The sequence below is a fragment of the Stegodyphus dumicola genome, chromosome 3, assembly GCF_044657685.1.
Source record: "Stegodyphus dumicola isolate Sdum_Otavi_A_Nest chromosome 3, ASM4465768v1".
NCBI classification, from domain to species: domain Eukaryota; kingdom Metazoa; phylum Arthropoda; class Arachnida; order Araneae; family Eresidae; genus Stegodyphus; species Stegodyphus dumicola.
In genome coordinates, this window is record NC_140770.1 from 95,845,596 (window position 1) to 95,868,204 (window position 22,609).

General features: G+C 30.2%; 1 protein-coding gene across 4 annotated transcripts in view; it reads right to left on the reverse strand.

The window, feature by feature from the left end:
- Positions 1 to 22,609, reverse strand: part of CPT2 (Carnitine palmitoyltransferase 2) — a 53,340-nt gene that overhangs the window by 16,421 nt on the left and 14,310 nt on the right. For all 4 annotated transcript variants that reach the window (XM_035369144.2, XM_035369145.2, XM_085813105.1 and 1 more), the window contains 5 exons: positions 20,794 to 20,853; positions 16,300 to 16,403; positions 8,764 to 8,897; positions 4,279 to 4,481; positions 2,547 to 2,817 (listed from right to left, as the gene is read on the reverse strand). In XM_035369144.2, coding sequence (XP_035225035.2) covers positions 2,547 to 2,817; positions 4,279 to 4,481; positions 8,764 to 8,897; positions 16,300 to 16,403; positions 20,794 to 20,853 — 772 coding nt within the window. The remainder of the gene's footprint in view (positions 1 to 2,546; positions 2,818 to 4,278; positions 4,482 to 8,763; positions 8,898 to 16,299; positions 16,404 to 20,793; positions 20,854 to 22,609) is intronic.

Here is a 22,609-nt window from a genome sequence, read left to right on the forward strand (position 1 = left end):
AAAAATCAGATAATAAATTTCAATAAAGGTTTAAATAAGCTTCTTATTCAAAAAGAACTTGGAACATATAGGCCTGTTCCTATGCTAACAAAATCAATTACAGTTTGTGGTGATATAATTAAACAAATCAAATTCAAACTAAAAATATGGACTAGTGGTTAAAGACTATACAATTTAATTTCAATTTAATCTGGTTCAGTAACATTATTTTCATAATAAACTCAAATGTCAGCAGCAGTAATGGAAAGACTAATAATTACAAATTATCAGAGCTGACAGAACTAATGCAGGGAGCAAGTGAAGGTCAGAAACACACTCGTCTTACACTACAATAACCTCAGTTTAAAAACTGTCTGATTTGCATTCTGGTGAGGAAATAGAAATGGTAAATTATAGTAAAGGCTGAAACTGTAAATAACTGAACATATCTTTGAAGAATAATTTTCTTTCTCTTTACATATTTAGTTTCTTTTTTCAACACGTTTCCTTTTCACTTTAAATTTTTGGGATTTAATTAAAGACTTCTGTTATTCTAAAAGACTAAATGAATTTAGAATGTATGGAAAAAGCTGCTAATTTTATTTCTTTAGTAATATGAACATTCAGAAGAAACATGAAATACATATGGTAAAGTCTGGTCACAGAGTTGATGTGGCATAATTTTTAGAACTTGGAGACTTACTGAGCAACAAAATCTAGAAATAGCAAAACTTTTAGAATTTAGAGCAGGCACTGGAAGCAGAATTTAGAAAGGTACCAAGCACCAGAATTTACGATCCACAGAGACTGCGTCAGGTGGCAAAATGCCTAGTGCCAGCTGTGTGTATGATGCATTAAGACATATTAGATGAATCTTTCGAATTGTCAGTTTTCAATTTCTTTATTAATAAAAAATTTCCTTTCTATAATGTCTGTCCATATGATAAGATTAGAAGCACTTTTGATATTTTCCATGCTTGTGTCTAGTGAAAAGTAGAGAAAATAAAGGGAAAATAAAAAAATGTTAATAAAGCGGTTCTAGAATCAGAAGTAAAACATTCAACTATTATGTTTTCATTGTTCTTCTAGACGTGTTCCAAAATGTAAGAAACAGCGTGTTACTACCATGGAGACATTTTTCTGGAATCTTTTAGAATCGTGAGTCTATAAATTTGCCTTAAAATCTTTCTAAACTTTCCAAGTTTCAATGTCTAAAATCCTAAAGAAAATTACTCCTACCAATTCTGTAACAGCAAAAACCCAGAAATGTTTTTAAAAAAAAAATCGGAGGAAAAAAGTGTGAAATTAATTTTATAGAGAAAACTGATGCATTTCTGAGAATTCTGACCATTTTGAGAAATGGGAAAAATTCTTATCATGAAAAAATTAAAAAGACATTTTTAATTAATTACACAGCTATTTTGCTCTTGCTAAAATCTGTTTTGTAAACTGTGCTTTATAGCATTATTACTTGCTTATTTTTCAGATTAAAAAACTTGTATAAAATGTGGCCAAAATGGAACTTTATAATATGACGGTGAAAAATAAAAATGCTTTATTTTAATGTTATTTCTTAAATATAATCCCAATATATTACCATTATTTTAATGAAATTTATCAATGTTAGAAAGTTCTAAAAAATTGTCAAAAAATTCCCAGATCTCGGAATTAAAAATTTTCTATAGAAACCGATCTTAAAATCACCAAATTTAGAACCTTTTAATAAAAGAATTCACATCCCGAAACGCGGAAAGTTGTTTGAGAGCTTTTCATTACAAAAAATGAAATAATTTTGAAATGCTTATGTTTCACTTCTTGCTCAGAAACTCGAGTATCCCACCATTATTTATATTACAAATAGGGACAAATTAGAACTCATGAACCCATTCAAAAAATAGCCATATTTGTCAGTGAATCGCAAAAAATATTCCTGCAAAATGCTAATTCACACTCAAAATGGCAGTCGTAAAAACAGACAGAAATTTCAGATGATTAAAATTAAGGACATTCTGCCGATTTTGGCCAAAATTAAGGACTTTTAAGGACCAAAAATCGATTCTAAAAAATTTAAGGACTTTTAAGGACTATTAAGGATCATACGAACCTTGCTGATGGTATAGGAAGAGGAGTGGGAAACTCTTGAGCCCGTCTCCCCAGGGTGCTCTTCTTTAAAATGGAGGTGCAACTGAGCAAAGTCGCACTGTCATTTGTATGGTAACCAAGGCTCTTGGCAATGAGAAGCATAATTTAAAAGTGGAATTTATATTCAACTCTTTAAATTATAATGATGTCTTGGATTTTACCATACCATTACATCATAATGAAAATGGATAGATTGACGCAGTTATTGGTACCAATTAATTTAATATCAATATTTTGTTTTCAATATTTTATGGTCTTTTATTTTTTTATTTTATTTTATTTATTTATTTATATTTTGAGTTTGCTGCATCAACAAAAATTTCATTTAACTATTTAAAAGTTTTCTACACATTTCACAAATCTTTACTGAATTTTCAGGAGATAATTTAGTTTTTATAATAACAAAAAGTAAATTAAACCTTCACCTATTATAAGCAGGTCCATGAAGCATATGATGAGCAGATTTGACCAAATCATTTCCTAAAGATTGATCATCTAAGGCAAGAACAAATATTGCACTGTCAATAAGCTTCAGCTGTTCAGCATTTCCTAATTTTTCAAGGTATTCTCGTGCCTCTGCCCAGGTATCACGATTTTCAGTTGTCAAGAAAGATATTGGATGTGACGGTGGAGGTCGTACATCAGATAAAATGTAATTTATATGATTATATATATGAGATGGAGGTAAAATATTTCCTGTAAAAGATTAAGTAAATTTAAATTTAACATGACTAACAAAACAAATTTTCAAGAAAAATAAAGCTAAAAATGATATTAGTGTTATCGAAATCAAACTGAAGGATAATTATTTTCATGGCGAAGAAAGATCATGTTTTAAAGATACAATGGTAAAATAAATATCCAAATCACAATGACAACAAATCAAAAACATCTAGTATATTTTCACTTAAATTCTAAATTACTATGCACTGACTTATTTTAACATCCAGAATTTTAAAACATACACACAAATACAGGATCTGTTCCCAATTTACTATATTTTGCTGTATAGTTCAACTTCTAATTCTTCCTTGATGTTAGTATACTAAGATCTAATTTTTTAGCTAAAAGTACTTAATTTATCAGTAATTATCATTTTTTATCTCTTAAATCAAACCATGGAAGGTTTAAAGCACACTAATACTTATGATCCACTATAAGAACTCATTAGTAGATCAAACTCAAAAAATAAAAATGTGAAAAGGAAAAATATACAAAATTATAAAAATATTAAAAATTAATCTCCTTCTACTGAAACTCCAATTCAGAACTCATCAGGAGAAATTGAATTAAAGTTTCATAAAAGTCATTTAATATATTTCGAAAATGTTTCATTCTCCTGGTTCATTTGAGATAAAAAAAAAAAAAAAAAAAAAAGATTCAATTAAATTTTCATATAAGACATAAAAATTCATATAAAACTGAGAAACCAAATCTTAAAGGTAACCAGAATTTTAACTTTAGATGCTTCTAAATTTATATATGTGCATATATATATATATATATATATATATATATATATATATATATGGGTGTATTCACACACATATGAACGTACGACACATATATATATGCATGCATGAAACACATACATAAATGCATTTCTGAATCCAGTCCTGATAATAGAAGTGTACCCACTGGCCTTCGAATAATCTGGACTTCTTCTGAACATTATAAAAGTACTAGTCTACATATAAGTATGCATATTACTTTCAAATTATTCAATGTTTTATCAATGATGTATGATAATAGTTAAGAGAGAAAAATAAAATCCTAAACATTGAGGAATAGTAACGGCCTGCAGAACTGACAATTTAATAAATCCCATTATTGATTAATTAACAAGTCAACAGATATCAATGGAATAATCTATTCCATACTGTGATCTGCATTAGCTAGCTAAAACTTCGTGCATAACGGCAACAACTCTTATACTGTGGTGAAAAAATGAAATTATTATAATATTATTTTTTATTTTATTTATTTATTTTTTTTTTTTTAATTTTCCCAAAGGCCACAGAAGATGATACTATGGATGCAGAATATCAACTGGCTATCTTTAATATCAGTCATCCAAATGCAGTCTGCATCTACAAAATGAGTATGCATTATCCCACACACTAATATTTTGAATTTAATGAAATATAAGATTCTTACCATCACCATCTAAGGCATCAAAAACATAAAAGTAGCCATTCCTAAGAACAACAACATGACGAGCTTCGGGAAAGACTTGAATTTCATCTTTATCCAGACGAGGAATTCGTGTTGAATTGAATAAGTTATTAAACTGACTCATGTCCAAGGGAAATGCTTTAAATAGATATGCTCCATACCATGCAAAGGGTTTTGGAACTAGTCTGCAAATATGGATTTAAAAAATTAATATTCATTAAAAATATAAATAACATCATTAAAATTTAATTTTACAAAATTTACAACTTGAAGTTTTAAGAACTGATAAACAAGTTCAAACATTATATGAAATACCAAGCAGATTCTGATAAATACCAAGAGCTTATGATTCAAATATTGACTAAATTTCATAAAATATTTTTTTCAATTTCAAAAATAATAAATCAATAATTACTTTATAATAAGTAGGCATTGCCTCTAAAAATACATAAAGTTGAATTTCACGTAACAAACACTGCATTTTAGCAGATATTCCTCATTATTATATACTTACTGAATAATTAATAACTTTAATTAGGAGACATTGCAATTTCCTTTACTGGCCTGTCTAAAATAATGAATAAAAGATTTTATCCTGTGATTGTTTGTTAATGGGAGGTTACTCAGTATACTGAATTAGAAATACCATGAAAAATTAAAAAGTAACGCAAGTCTTTCCGGCAAGAAAAATTTAATGAAAAAAAATTCTTGAGAGTTTTTTTTCTTTTGCTCAATAAATGGGCCAGGTATCTATGGTATATTAAAGCAAAGCATATCCCCAAAATAACTTGTTTCTGATGACAAAACCTATTGTCTTTTTAAATTATTCATAAATTCATTTTAATGCTACAATTAGAGACATGCATTAAATTGAGGTTCAGTTATCTAGTTATAAAAGGCATAAAAAGTAAACTTTTGGAAAAATATTTCTATTCTCCAGAAAGTCTCATTGAAAGCAACATTCTGATGTGCCTCACTTGGATATAACTTACATATTTCAGAAAATTCATATTTAAAGATTTTACATAATCTGGATTTCAAGACAATAACAGAAATGGTAAAAACAGTTGGAAAATCATTTAAAAGATCTCTTAATCCATTATTAAATATTATTATTAAGCTGCCCAGCTGGTATAGTGGTTAGTAACCCTGACTGCTGTAGCGATGAACCTGGGTTCGAATCCCGGAGAAGGCATGGTTGTAATTGTCTGTCCCTTCACCAGCAGTAAATACAGTCTGCAAAGTTGTCAACACACTCACGGGCCAAGATTTTTGCTCTCCCCATTAACCCAAATTCGCAAGGCATGACACACTGACTAAGTCAGCATGTAGTTCCACATCAGCAGATACATAAGTCTACCCATAAAATTTACTTAAAACTCTGTTACAAACACTTATCAAATAATGTGCAGTCAAATGTTTCCAGAATATATTTAATGTTCCCTCTTCTGTATGTGCATAATACTTAATGTTTTTTACCTATGAGAATTTATTTTAATTCTATTATTTTGTAAATGTATTTTTAGTCTAAAAGGGCTTTGCCCTGAAGGACTATTGTTTTCGTTTTGTGATTTTGCATTGAAAACTTTAAAAGGCTGTATCACTTTTTCAAATAGTTGCCACCAAATACTATCACCCTGTATTATATTTGAAGAAATTAAATAATGAAGAATCTGCATAAATGTATTTATGTTTCTTGCATTGTGATAAAACAACGGTACCTAGAGCCATCCAATTTCGAATGATGTAATCCTACTGCAAATATGGGCATCTGAAAGCCCAAATTTGAAATTTGAAATTTGTTTTATTATCAATTTCATATTTTGTAAAACTTTAACGAATTCTTTAGTAACAAACTCAAGGATTTCAAAGGGAGCAAATGGCAAAACTCTACAGCAGCGAAAAAAATCTTTTTATCTCTTAGCGGGCGCGGAACTGTGTATCGGAAATTCTAAAGATATGCTCATTTTAAAATTATTTTGAGACACTGCTGTTGAATTGAATTGTATGGTTTAAGTGCAAAGAACATGATAGTTAATAAATAAAGGTAACACACAAAATGTTAAAAAAAAAGCCCCTTTGGACATAATTTAAAATCTGAAACCTTTCAGATATTTTTTAAATTTTAATTTATTTAGTTTCTATTTTTGTATTTGTATTTTTATTTGAATTTTATTATGAATATGGATAATTACCATAGCAAATAGCAACAACAAATGCCAACACAATAAAACATATGCAATCCGCTCTTATCTGGCCATGTAAATGCTCTTGTTAACATCCTAACAAACTTCTGAGGCAACCTCTTGAGGCCACATGGAGTTATTTCTGGGCACGCGATACATACCTGTTTACCTCTGTTACACATCAGGCGTCCCTGTCCTTATAATTTTAAAATGTTAACTTATAATTTTAAATTACGTTTTTAAATTTTTAAGTATATTCACCATATAATGGAATTCCGTTTCTAACAAAGAAACCTGACAGTTATATGCGTGATGTTCTATCTTTTGAAGTCCTTCATTCAAAGATTTTTCAGGCTTTCAAACAATGGTACACTGCTTTGATAAGCAATAAGGGAACAATTTGTGTGTAGAGAAAATGCTTGATAAAGTAAATAATTCTGCATAGATGGTGAAATGTATTTAATTCAGGTGTGCCCTAGAATGTTATTTTAGGGTTTCGAGAAAAAGGGGTTTTCATAATACAAAAAATTCTCATATTTAAATAATTTTGTAGTAAATTTGGAATACTTTGTCAATTATTATTAAACACCTTTAACAAGAACCTCACCAGTGAATTTATGCTACAGTATAGAAACTGAAAAGCACTACACAAAACAATAATGCCTTTAACTCCTGCACTACAAACTATAGAAACACAAGTGCAGGAAATATTATAACAACTAATCTATCAACCCCTTTTTCACAACTAGACTCGGACAGAAAAATAATTGCACTTTATTCAAACTGCCTAGACATTATAAAACAGTATTATTATATGGTATTATAATTATTATTATATAGTACAGTAATTATTACACTGCTGGCCACCGTAAATGCAACACCCTGAAGGAAGCATGCAAATAACATGAAATTTACAACATACAATAGCAGAGGCGAGATATGCAAATGATTAGAATTTCAGCACAGACACATATCACGCGTGCCTATGGTGCCATTTCAAAGTGCTATTTAAGGCTTAGAGTTTTCGACGATTTCAAGTTTGGCAATTGTATTTTTCTTGTGGTTTTTCCAAGAATAAAGATCAATTACGCCTTGTAGTAAACAGCAATGATCTTTGATCAAGTATCCGAGTTCAACAGAAGAAGGATAGTAGTCTACCGAGAGTATGGATTATCTTTCAGGGAAATCGGTATTCATGTTGGACGAAACCAAACAACTGTAATGCGGATATGTGACCATTGGATGCAGGAGGGTACAATGGACCGACGTGTTCGATTGCATCCACCTCAGTGCACCACTTCATGTGATGACAGGAACACTGTGCGCATGGCAGTGACGGATGGCTCAGTCACATGACGAACCATAGCACAGCACATTCAGTCTGTAACGCATCATCCAATGTCTGCGTGTACCATTCGACACCGTTTACAGCACAATGGTCTGTCCGCAAGACGTCCATTGCTTCGTCTACCCTTGATGCAGAACCAGAGATGTCTCCGCCGCCACTGGTGCAGTGAAAGATGGATGTGGATGGTAGAATGGAATTAAATTGTCTTTACGAGTCACGCTTCTGTCTACAACACCACGATGGTCGGATTCGTGTCTGGAGACACCATGGAGAGAGGATGCTGAACAGCTGTGTTATGCATCGCCACACTGGTCCTGCACCAGGTATTATGGTATGAGGCGGTATTGGATATCACTCTCGCACTCCTCTAGTACACATTGCCAGTACTTTAAACAGCCAGCGCTACATATCCGAGGTGTTCGAGCCAGTTGTCCTTCCTTACCTTCAGGGCTTGCCCACAGCCATATTTCAACAGGATAATGTGCGACCACGCGTAGCACGCATCGTCCAAGGGTTCTTTGTCAATCGCCAGATTGAATTGCTTTCTGGCCGGCTCGCTCTCCAGATCTTTCGCTGATAGAAAACATGTGGTCCATGGTTGCTGAACGATTGACACAGATTACATCTCAAGCTGCCTCACCAGATCAACTTTGGCAACGTGTGGAAGCTGCTTGGTCTGCTGTACCCCAAGAACACAGCTAAGTCTCTTTGAATCAATGCCGAGGCATGTGGCAGCAGTGATCTCCTACAATGGGCAGCTACTCTAGCTACTGATTCTGGAAGGAACCACACTTCACAGAAGTCTATAAATTTAATGATTTGATACTTGGTCAACATGTTATCTACTAAATTTTGTTACGATATCTCTTGTCTTTCTTGGTGTTGTAATTTGGGTGCCAGCAGTGTATATAGTATCAGACAAATGTATCATACCTCATAGTCTTTCTGAAAAAAGCTGTGTCACTTTTCTCAGGATTTAAGTGAAAAATTTCTGGCTCTAATATTTCTGCTCTTAGAGATTTCATAAACCTTAAAGATGATAAAATCATATTTGTTGCTCGAATTAGCTAAAACAAAATAATTTTATTCAGTCACTGCCACTAAATATGAAACGATTTCACTAAGACTATTTTACTCATGCATACAAATTCAACATATAATATATGACAACTGAGAAGAGATCATTGAAGAATTCATAAAAAAAATATTAAAGAAAAAGAATTTATTAACAGCAAGAGAATGCCATAATATAGCTTAAAATTTGAATTGATAAAATTATTATGATTTCACATAAAGAAAACATACTAAATTTCTTTTCCTAGTACAAAACCTTTATTTCTTTCCTATAAAACAAGATATATGAAAATGTTAATATTGCATTTTTATTGCTATTATAACTATACTCATGCTTGTTATGTGTTTAGTATAACATATTTCTTTGTTCATAAGATACATCTTTTTTACTACACAGATGCCTTCAAAATGAGGGTTCATCTCATAGGCAATACAATCTTTTACATTCAAAAGATCTTCATCCCATTTATTATGCCCACCAGCATTCGAGCAGTAAAGTCGCTAAATACTGGTAGTTCAAATCCAATTTAACAGGCCAGCTGTATGGGCATTTTCATGGTTTTCCAAATGTGTAACGTGTATATGAGCCAGTTCCTCTTAGAAAATCCTCTACAAAGGCATTCCCCCTTAGGCAGATAGCCCTCATGTGTTTTGCTATAATTAAATACACCTGCTATTTATTGAACACATTTATTTTTCTTACAATGCTTTGTTAATGCCACCTCAAACTTTGATCATTGAAAAATAGTGATGTAAGTTATTAGTTTTTCATGCTTTCAAAACGAGAGGTCACTATTATTTTATTATAGTAGGTCATTCACAGGGATACATAAAGTTTTACCTGTATTTTCAAAAGTTGGTATATTTTTAATTTGTACTTTTTTTTTTTTTTTTTTGAATATCATAATATTATCAAATAGATTGTACTACAAAGCCACACTGAAACAAAAAACTATTGTGCATGCAGAAGGATATAGAAACAAAGCTATAGATCAAACTTTTCTCATTAGTGAAAGAAATGATCAAAATTCTATACTTTCATCCAAAAGCAAAAATTAATGTATTTCTTTGATTATAATACATATTTTCAGGGGTCTTTTTAAGGTGCTGTGTCTTATAAATGAAAAAATATAGTATTTTGCAGGAGAAAGCTTACATGCTACTGATGTTTCTTTTCTTTTTTAAAACTGTTGCTTATATAGAAATAACAAATTACATATTCGTAGAAATAACAAATTACATACTTGTAGAAATAACAAATTTCATACTAAATGCATGCAAAATGCATACACTAGAAATACTGAGGGTTTGCTTTTTTTCTAACAAAGATCAAAATTGAAATAACAAAATGCATACATTTTAAAAAATACTGTGTGTTTGCTTTTTATCTTACCAAGACTGAAATAAAGATTTTTATATTTTGGTTTTATTAAATATAATTATATCTGTGAAATTATATTTGCTTTAAGCTATTAACTTAGCAAATGCAAAACATCCTTGATCAAATTTTTATCAAAACAGTTTCTTAAGTAGTACAACTATGATTCTTAATGCTTACTGACTGATTTCCTTAGACCATTTACAATTCATTTAAACAATTTCTCATTTTATAGAACAATAACTTTATCTGGAGCAAATATTCACAATTATTTTTGTGAATAGTAAATTTTTCTTAAAACCCAAATGGGCAGAAGCCAGTTTTTTTCCCATTATTGTTTTGTAACTTTTCTGTTATATTTGATGTTTAAATAAATTTAATGCCATTATATTAGAATTTGTATGAAAAATATATCAAATTAATCCTATTCCGAAATTCAAAAACAGAATTTTAAATCTTTAAAAAAGCACTGAATCACATTCTACAATTCTAGTTCACATACATTTACACAGAGACATGCATTTTTTATAAGTTCCACCCCAACCCAACCCCACTCTTCAACGATCAAGGTTTATTATTAATTTTAGTAGCAGTTTTGGAAATAATAATACACAGAAAAGAATTTTCAGATAATGTTCATTAATTCTGAAAATGAGTTATGTGAAAAGATTGCCTAAGAAAGATGAAAACTTCACAGCATGAAAGAACTTAATGTGTGGGGGGGGGGATATGTACTTTTCTGTTCTGCATACAGGTAATTGATATTCATAGATGAATAAACGTGTATGAGCTTCATAATATATTAAAACATTTCCCACATAATTGAAATCCCGATCTTATTTAATGACACTGATGACATTGTCACTGATACTGATTGTCAGAATTTGGATGGTTTATAAATACAATGATCAACTTTTATCAATGTAATTTATTTACAAAGTATATGTAAATACATTACATATACTTTGTACATGTGTCTGTGCATATGCATCTACAGTGTGGTTCAAAAGATCTCAGATAAGTTTTAAAGGTAAGTCAGGAATACAAAAACAAATATTTACATAAGAATGTGCAGCCACAAATGCAACTTGTTTGTGTTAAGCCCCATCTACATAAGGAGACACATCTCCAAACAAGTATCTCTGCACATCCTCGGCACATGCACCAGTCAGTCTATACAGAGAAATATATCTCTGATGCATCAGGTATATGTCCTATGTTCCTGTACCAGCAAGTGTGAACACCATGCATGACATTGTTGCCGGAGACATATTTGGTGAAATCCAATGAAATGACACAAGTCCTAAAAGCAATGGCAGCTACTCTCAGCATCTACTTTACTGAATAACATATGGCACAAATCACTTGGAGACTTTTTACTATTTTAACAAACTTAACTTATGATACACTATTTCTTTCTGAACTGATTACTTTTATTATAAATAATTTTTTTTTTCAACTTCATACAAGTGATTTGCTATTGTAAGCTACAGACTGGTGCATTTTTTAACCTTATTTATTAGCATTAACTAAATCTGCAAGAATATTTTTTCTGGTTTAAGGGAATTACTATGTTCTTATGTTCTGAGAAGTCTGAACGAGAAAAGCTTAATTCATTGTCAATTTAAATTCGATTATATTTACAGTTTTTTACTGTTAATCAATTTTCAGCATTTGGTTTAGGTCTAACTAGCTTAACCACTTGATGCATTTATCAAAGTGTCTAAACTTTTGGTGAACCAGCAGACTGAGAGTTTGAATCCATTTGAGTTATTTTCTGATTTGTTCTACTGAAAAATAAGTGTTTTATTGTTTCTGTAATTAACAGAGTTCAATTTTTATAAAAAAATTAAATTTTCAGGTGTAACATATAATAATTTTACATTATTTTATTATTATGCATTTTATATCAATTAATTACTAACATAATAATTTTATATTAATTACAAAAATTTTTAGATTTTTATATTATTTATAAAGTGATAAAAAATTTTTCCTCCTTCATGTACTTAAAATTGATGCTTTATTATGAATCTAATTATTAGCAATTATTATTTCGTATTTTGCATTTCTTGCAATTTTACTGGCATTTGTAATCATTACTACTTTCTGTCTGTTATTATGCCTTCTGTTTATTATTACTATTATTATTGCTACAACTAATTTAAAAAATTTAAGTCCTGAAAAATAAAGGCATTTTTAAACTTTTCAAATTATTATATTTGTTGTGAGACTGGTGGAAGTCTCTTACGGGATACAAATCACATCATCTTGTTGGTATGCATATAGTGATGGACTGTCGCCAATAGCGCGATAAACTGTATGAACCGGAAACCCTGCAAAAGAGTTAACTGTGTAACTCTCTTATTCTTTACACTTTACTTTTTTCACTCCTTCAGGATAGGACAATGATATGATACTCTCTATAATATAACTCCTTTTTCAATATGTATTTGGAATACTAACGAATTTTTTTATCTATTTTTTATGTATTAATAAAGAATGTGTTTTGTGATTTTACAATTTCCGTCTACACCTATTTTGGATTACAAGTTAATTAGGTATGATCTCGCTTGATGCTGTACTGGATACAAACAAGGTAAGAAGAATAATTTTGCTCTCTATTTTTATTAATTTGTTGTGAAATTTTGAGGCTATAAAATGTTTTACAACAAAAGATTATGAGACTGATGAAAAGATCAATAGCTAATTAAATAATAATAAAGAAAAAAAATACTGTAAAAGCTAATCTGTAGTTTCATATTAAAACCGAAAATTAATTTTTTCGACGATACAAAAATGTTGAATTCAAGTCAAATGCAAATTGCAAAACTGAATTCCAGCAATTACTCAACATGGAAATTCAAAATGCAAATGCTACTAATAAAGGAGGATCTTTACGATGTAATCGAAAATGTACCTCCTAGCCCCATTGCAGAACAAAGGAGTAAACAGGATTGGCAATGTTGTGCGATGATAAATTTATTTATCGAAGACAGCCAAATAATTCACATTAAACATGAAACTACTGCTAAAGCCACCTGGGAAAAACTCAGGCAGGTACATGAAAGGTCTAATCTTTCAAGTAAACTATTTCTTTTGCGAAAGCTTTACAGTTTGAAGCTTGAAGAAGACAGAAATATGCAAACACATATAAATACATTACTGGAGTTAGTCGATAAACTCAAATCAATAGGTGAGAACATAAAAGACGAACACGTTTCGGCACTTTTGCTTTGTTCAATGCCTAGTTCTTACGATACGCTCATTACGGCTCTTGAAGCCAGAGCAGAATCGGAACTGAATCCAGAATTCTTAAAAGGGAAATTAATTGACGAATTTAACAAGAGAGTTGAAAATAACTCATCAGATTCAAAGGCATTTAAAGTCTCATTTCAAAACAAGACAAAGAGAGAAAAGTTTTGCTCATATTGTCATAAAAATAACCATTTTAGATCAGAGTGTTATCATCTAAAATCGAAACAAAGAAATGAACAGTGCCAAAACTCAAAGAAAACATACGTGGATTCTAAAACACACCAAGCAAAGAATGTCGGTAACCTCGCGATGAATCAACAACAAACAAAAATTAAAACACCGGAAATGGAATCCAGATGTGACAGCATCGCTCTGTCTATTAACTTCACCGTACATCAATCATCCGAGAGTTTTATTTTTGACAGCGAAGCAAGTAATCACCTGGTAAATAATAAGAAATATTTCACGGAATGTAAACCCATAAATCCGTCAAATATTATAACTGCGAATGGGCAATGTATTAAATCAACGGAGATAGGAACTGTCTGTTTTAAAACATTAAATGCTAAACAAAAAATAACTGAAGTTCTACTATCGGAAGTTTTATACGCTCCTGAATTAGAAACGAATTTAATCTCAATTACGAAAATAACGGAAAAAGGACTTTCGGTTCTGTTTGAAGGAAATAAATGTATGATCATGAAAGGAGATCAGATTATTCTAGAATGTCATGCAACTAACAATCTTTACCAAATTAAACCAATAGACAGGAATAATGAACCATCAGCTCATGTAGCATTTCAGTGCAAAAATGAGAACTGTGTTCAACTTTGGCATAGACGCCTTGGTCACAGAAACGATGACGCAATCAAGCAACTTGTAAACAAAGAACTCACTGAAGGAATTAAACTAGATATTTGTAAACATGATACCAAATGCATTCAGTGCATAAAATGTAAACTAACTGATTTTCCGTATCCCAAAGAATCGAAATTCAGAGCATCTAAACCGCTAGAACTCGTTCACACTGATATTTTAGGACCAGTACAAACACCGTCTGTCAGTGGATACCTATACTTCGTAACTTTTATTGATGATAGGTACAAAGGTTACCACCTACCCAGCACATTAAAAATCATAATTCAACATGTTGTTTATAAATGCAAAATAGGATGCATACTTCACGCAATTTTACTTTAATGTCATACAACTGTGATAATGTGTAAACTCCACAACTAATATAGATATAATTTTCATCTAAAAAATTAGTGAAAAATTTATTTTTTTCTGAAATTGTGTATTCTAACTCATTCCCCCAATTTTTTTGGCATGCTTTAAAAATATAAGGATTGTAAGTACTTTCTGATTATCCATTTTCCTACTGAAAAGAGGCAAAAAAGTATTGATAAGGCAATGAACCATGTCACCAAACAGCATTTATGTGGCAACCCAGATATGAGTGTAGCATATGTTTGTTTGAGTACACACAGTTTTGCGTTTTTGAAATTCAACAGTCATTTTTCTGCTTAATGTTTCATTTTGCATTCAATACATTCATTTTTGTCATAATGAATTGCAATGGAACTGTGGAGTTTGTCCTCATTTATTTTCATTATGGTGGAGTCTACTTTGAAAATTCAATTTTCTTGGACAATTGTGTTTAGTGTGCAATGCTTAGGTTGCATGTAATGAAAAGTTTATGAAATACTCTGATTTTTCATCAAAACACAAACAGATCGCTCTATACATAAAAAGAACAGCAGCAAAAAAAAAAAAAAAAAAAAAAAAAAAAATTACAGAAAATTATTTCAAGAAAGTTAAATTTTTTAATTTCCCCCCTCCCCCCGTTCATGTACATTTTTAAAAACAAACAGTACTGCATGCATTGATGAAACAATTGTAAATATAGGCAAATAAACATTTCTCTCGAACGTCAGCTATGAGTTTGTGAATGCTCTCCAAAGCTACTAATGAAATTAATTTTTGGGTCAGAATGAGGATAATCAGTACCACACTGCCATTTGCAGAATATACAATCCCTTGCATCTATTTTCTGTTCTTGAAGATGCTTTCATTCAACAATGAACTCGCACGTACACCAATCTGATTACACTTACAAAAAACTTTTAAAGCTCTATTTTGATCTTGTCAAAACTTTGAAACTTCTCCATGATGTACTATTATATAGCCTCAACAGCATTTCATTGATAAACTACTTTCTCCCAGGTTTTTCTCCTATCAGACAAAGAGAATGTCACAGTCTTCGATACACTGATAGTTCTTTTTAAGATGCAATTTGATTTAAAAGAGGAATGAATATAAGCAGTAAATATTAGCCTTTAAATATGCAATAAATTTATGATACAAATAATGAGATCCAATATTTACATCATACAATTAATTTATTTATGATATTTTTTATAGAATAAAACTGCTCTAAAATTTCATGTGTTTTATATTGTCATACACATTACTTTTATAAAATATAGATAAATAAATTTATCTGATTAAATTAAATTGAATTTAAAATATGTGCTCATGAATATTATAAAGATAGCCTAAAACACATAATCAGAGATTAAACAGTTCATAAAATTATTACCACAGGCAAAATTTGCAAAAAGCAGTCTTAATTATATGCTATGTTAAATGCATAAAATTTGGAAATATTATTACTCAGGAAGAAAATGTAATTAAAATATCCTTCAATTTGTAGAAATACATCTACATAAATGCATGAAATGATATATAATATTTACTTGGGAATTGTATTCCTTTTTAGGGTCATCTTTAAATGCGAGAAAAGGATTGAAGTTCAGCACTACTGGAACTCTAGATTTCAAATACATTTCAAACCAAGGACCTATAACATATAAAAATTTATACCCATTGAAAATACTCAGACAAAAAGATAAGAAATTTTTTGGTAATAAATATAAATAATGGATTACAGATTTAAAGATAGTTTCCTGCAGAGAGATGAATGACTTAAAACTGAAAACATATTTAAAGTTTCTATTTAATTAAAATATAAATACAGTACAAAGTCCGAAATCCGGACATCCATTATCCGGAACGATCTAAAATCCGGACCTCAAAGCAACAGACATTTTTTTTTTTTGAGTATGCTTACGCATGTAGCATTTGATTTTTTCTTTCATAATAAAACATGTAGAGATTTTCACTTAAAAATTCCAATTCTTAGTTTTAATTAGGCACTAAATAAAATACCTCGTTATGGCAATCATGTAAGCATAAATTTGTGAGATTAATAATTTCGCTCCGTAGCTGAGTATCTGCTTGGCATACATCTCAAACATTCCGTTCCGTTTATTCGTTCGCTTACCAAAATATTTACTTATTTTATATCCCTGACCCCGACCTTGTGATTCATTATTCATTATTTTTCACTTTCATCACCACATGTTTATCAATACATGACAGCTTCAGTAATAACTCATGCAGTGATGTCTAAACTTTTTTTAATATTAATAACTGAATAACAAGAGTATGGCAACCTTTTATGCTAACATTATGCTTGGCGACAATTATAGATTTTTAAATGTTCTAAGAAATGTTGACGAGAAAAAATTAAACAAAAATTTCTTTTCATATGCTAAAAATAGATTTTGTTAATGAAACTCATAGGTTAAAAGATTACATTTAGTGCTATTTTAATTAAGAATAACTGATATGTTATTCACCATAAACTCAGAAGCGATGGCAAAATATGTTGGCATCAGACAGCAGAATTTAGGGAAGACAAAATTTTTGAAATTTGGGGAAGCACCAGGCGGGAAAATTAAGGGATGACAAATTTTTTATGATTTAGGGAAAGCACTGGGATGCAAAGTTTAGGTGCGGTGAAACTTTGAAACTTAGCAAGGCACTTTGTAGCAGAATTTAGGACCCGTAGAGACTGCACTATGCGGTATTTAGCGCCAGCTCTAGATAAAGCGTTAAGTATATGTGGGAGCTTATTTATTTAGAACTCAGACTAGTTTTAAGCATGTGCAATAAATAAATGTAGGTAAAGTAAATAACTAAACTAATACAATTCAGGCTTAATTCAGTATGCAATAGGAGCAAGACACAATTTAGCGAAACAACTTAGCTTTCGTTGCCAATGTTGCGATACACAGCCAATAATGTATAATGGACGATATTAAGCTAGGCTAAAATTATCTTTATTGATTCTAAGGCATTTCAGTTAATGTAGCTGTGCTGCTCCCTAATCTTTTAGTTTGATCCAGCTTATTATTTTTTGCAGACTGTTATTATTACGGCAATTTTATAAAAACTAAGCTTGAACTTTCAATTATGTCGAAAGGAGTTCCCAATTCTGGAGCTGCCAAAGGATCTACAAATCAAAACCATATTTCGATGTCCATTAAACAAAAAGTGAAATCGCTGCAAAAAATGGATAAAGGCATATCTCTCTCAAAATAAAGACATAAGAAAAAAGAAAAAGGAACTTTTTGAATTTTTTGTGGAAACAACTTAAACAACTTACATTGAAAGAAATGTTTAATAAAGTCACCAAATAAATATTAAGCTTTTTTTGGAACTACTCTGATATGCGCCCTCAAGTCGCCAAACCCAAGCTGCTATATTGCTATCTAAATTTTTTGTTTATATTTCGAACTTTAAGCCTAAAATGTCTCCAAAAACGTGGTTTTCGCACATGCAAAAACAACGTTTTGAACACACAATTTAAGCTAAAAATCCGAAAGAAAAACAAAAAATTTAGATAGCAAAAACGTAAAGTTTCTAACCAAAAATATTTGACAAGAATCCATGTACACAGTGATATGTTTTAATTTAATAAAACATCTACGAATTGCAAAATATAGACAGCGAAGGAATCTACGAATTACGCACACCTCACTTTAAGAAATTAACATAACAACAATAAATTTCAAAGAATACCATGCACACAGCATCCTGTTTAAACTTTTAAAAAAATCTATGAAATGCACAATTTAGGCAACACATGAATCTACGAACTACTCACACCTCACTTTAATAAATTAACATAACAACAATAAATTTCAAAGAATACCATGTACACAGCATTCTGTTTCAACTTTAATAAACATCTACGAATTGCACAATCTAGATACCACCCACTAATCAACACAATAAACTAAAATAAATTTCAAACAATTCAAAAAAACAACAATGACAGAAAAAAAAAAATAACGACAGAAATTCATACTAAAAAAAACAATGAACATAACATTCTACAAAATAAGAACAAGAATAAAATAAAATGCACTTACCATGAATTAATGCTTTTTTGAACAGCACAAATACCAATATCATACAGCCTTTAACACGTCACCACGTAATTACTATCGTATTTATATGACAGCCAGACACACTATCCAGAAAATTCATACTATGATTCACAAATAAATAAAATCAAAAATCCATACTTCTATCATGCACAGCCACTAAAAATAATCTCCTATACCTTCTTTCCACTCCTCCAAACACCTACTGCTCCTCAACAGGATGGCCACAATGATATTTCCTTTTGTCGAACTTCAATTCAACAACTTCCACCATTTTATCTTCCCCCTATCTTCTCAGACACAGATGCGAACTAATGACCTCCAGCGAAAGATTTCTCAACGTCAACAGGGTTCCCATACAACAAGCAATCGCACCATAAACCAGCACAGAACACATATCGCCAAATTTGGTAAAATTAGGGCGTATATCAGAGTTGTACCTTTTTTTTTTTTTTTTTTTTTTTGTAAATTTTGATACCCTTTAGATCATAATTGTTCTTTGTTTCATAAAGTACGATTTCATATGTTTAATTGTATAATTTCTACATGCCATCTTACCAGATTTAAATTGATGATCCGGAAAAATCCCAAATCCGGAATCGTTGAAGTCACGACGAGTCTGGATTTTGGACTTTGTACTGTATCATATATATTTTTTAAGTAATAAAAATTATACTTTTCATAAACTAAAAAATATTTTTAAAAATTCATATAAAAGAAAAAAAAAATCATCTAATTTTCTTCGCATTTAAATATATTTAAAGCAAATCTAAACTCAACTTCTGACCTTAAAAATACCTTCTGTTGAAAAAAAAAATTTACGAACTGTCAACAAAAATTAAAAATGTATCTCCTGTTATTATAATATTTTGCTTAATTTTCTTTATTCAGGGAATACTTGATTTTAATGTAAATTCTTCCTTTTAAGAATGTTTAACTTCAAATTTCTCACATTGTAAAACATTCAAATTATAAACATATAAATACACCGTACTTACATATTGTTCCACTGACCATAAAATTGTTGCCAAACAGCATGTTTCAGTGCCAATTGTGGATAAGCATATCACAATACATTCATAACATCAGTACTTCCATCTGATGCAATTCTCAATAAGTCATGTTTTATTTTAACAAACTAGGATATAAAGTAGCAGTTTTTTACTCTACTTTATTCCCCTTGTGTGTCATAAAGGTGATTAAAATTTGCATCCTGTTTGCTTCAGAACAACAAGCAGTAGATATTTTTTAAAGTTATGGGGTTCCTACTATTAAAAAAAAAGTGTGTATTAATGGATACAGTATGGTCATATGGCTAACAAAACAGAAACAGATTGGAACAATTACCTGCAGGAAGTTTGTACTCATAGCATTCAAACCAGGGTTTACGATAAAATTGGAGGTTCTAACAATTAATAAAAATTGAAGAAAGCTTTTATGAAGTGCAAAAAAGTGAAGCGAGTCTGCTGATTGTTTATTAAATTAAAGAAGAATAGATTATTTCATAATTCCACAGGAATGACTGGTGCAACTTTAATGGGGTTTCCGCCATCTTTCCCAGTTGATAGAATAATACATAAGTACAAAAATAGTGCATTAAATTATAAAATTACTCAGCCTTTTAAAAATATAGGTTTTCAGCTAATGAAGGATTTAATTTTACGATGTATCATTTCAGTCTATGTCAAAACATCCTAACTAAAACAGAAAAGTTATAGCTTTTAGCTACAGTTACATCTTACTAATTTAAAACACCATTTCTTACAAATTAATAATACACTCATTCATAAATATTTCTAACATGAGCAATAAATCTGAGACAGAAACCACTGGTAATATGTAAATTACATCATACTTTCCTAAATTAAAAGTTATCAACTTTTATATTTAGGTTGTTAACATCATTAAATATCTAAAAAGGTAACTACTATAAATTATCACAAGAATAACACTTACCCGAGATATAACTTGTATGCTTATTTCTTGCATTAGAGGCTTTTAACAGCTCCTGAAGCTCTAAAAAATAGCACAGAATTAAAAAAATTCATAATAAATAAAAAAATCAGCAACATTCAATCTTAATTTCAAAATATTATAAAGTATACATATAAATTACATTAACTAATAAAAAGGGCTATATATAAATGAAAATAATCTATTATGTGGCATGCATGAGGGGGCAATCTATTTTCATCATGAATTCAGGGGGAGAAAGAAAGGAAGAAAAAAGGAACATTAACTTGCAAAATTCAGATTACAGTCTAATAACCTTGGAATATAAAGCTGTTATACAATGGTATGAATAAATAAGCAAGTTGTTCTGTGAGATTTAAAATGAAATTCAGTTTAAAAAACATATAAGAATAATAAACAAGCCCAATTTTTGTCCTAACAGTCCTAGATAAAAATAGGGGAAAGATTACTGGACAATGAATAAGATAGTAGAATTTTAGTTTTTCAAATGCATTCTAAAAACTATGATCCACATCAAAGCCACTACTTACAAATGGTAAGAAAAAGAATTTTCAAAAAATTTTCATGTGGTAAAAAAACCATTAAAAATGGAATTTTAAAGACGGCAAATAAAAAATCAACACATTAATCTGATAAATAAAAATATTTAAATAAAATAAAAACAAATAACCTGCTAATTGAGTTTCAGATTAGTCTTGTATCTCGAGAGGAGCTTACCATTAAATTTCTTTATATTAAGAAATATGTGTGTGTGCCTATATATATAATCTGTAATATCTTGATGATTGGATGATAGCTGTAATGAATTTAGGAAGTTATTTTATTGCATAATGCATAACAAAAGAGAGACAGTTGAGGTCATAGATACAATAATTTTATTTCTTTATAAAACAAGCCTTTAGAAACAAAATGAAGTTCAAACATTAATATGGGTATCATATGTACCCAATCTCCATAACATTCTTTGAAATTTACATCTTTAGACAATGAAAGCAGACAGATGAGAGGTACACGTTAGCAAGAGCAAAGGCAAGGCAAAAAATGAAAGAGCTACACATTTAGAAGAAGTGAGAGATATAGAATTGATTCTTTGCTGAAATTTTGATCTGTAATTGGAAAAAAAAAAAAAAAAAAAAAAAAATAGATACATTGCTACACATTACATAAGATGGCATGAATTGCATTAATTTTGAAATGACACAGTTTAAATTTGTATATAATCAGTTAGTAGTTATAGGACAGGAAGGGAGTATAGCCAAATTAAAAGGAGGAATAAAAGGGACTATTGCCAAGTTAAAGTTAGTACAGTACAAAGTGTGAAATCCGGACCCGTCGGGACTTTGACGATTCAGGATTTGGGATTTTTCCGGATATTAGATAATCAACTGAAATCTAGTAAAATGGGATGTAGAAATTACAAAATTAAAAATATGAAATCGAGATTTATGAAATAATGAAGTATTTATAATCTAAAGGTTATCAGAATTTACAAAAAAAAAAAAAAAAAAAAAAAAAAAAAAAAAAAAGCTAAATACTCATTTGTTTACCTTAATAAACATTTCTTTCAATGCAAGTTGTTTAAGTTGCTTTGTTTTTTGTGCTAATACTTTCTCTTTAATTCTGCAGACAGGCATAATCTCTTCAGTTACATTGTTGAAGCCCTGAAACTGCTGTTTGCAGAATTCAGGCTAACTTGTTAATCAAAATTTTCTCATTTTCAGCAAATTCTCTGTCACTTTCTTCACTAGCGGTAGCAGTATTTTCTGGATCTATAACCATACTACAGTTGCTTCATTCA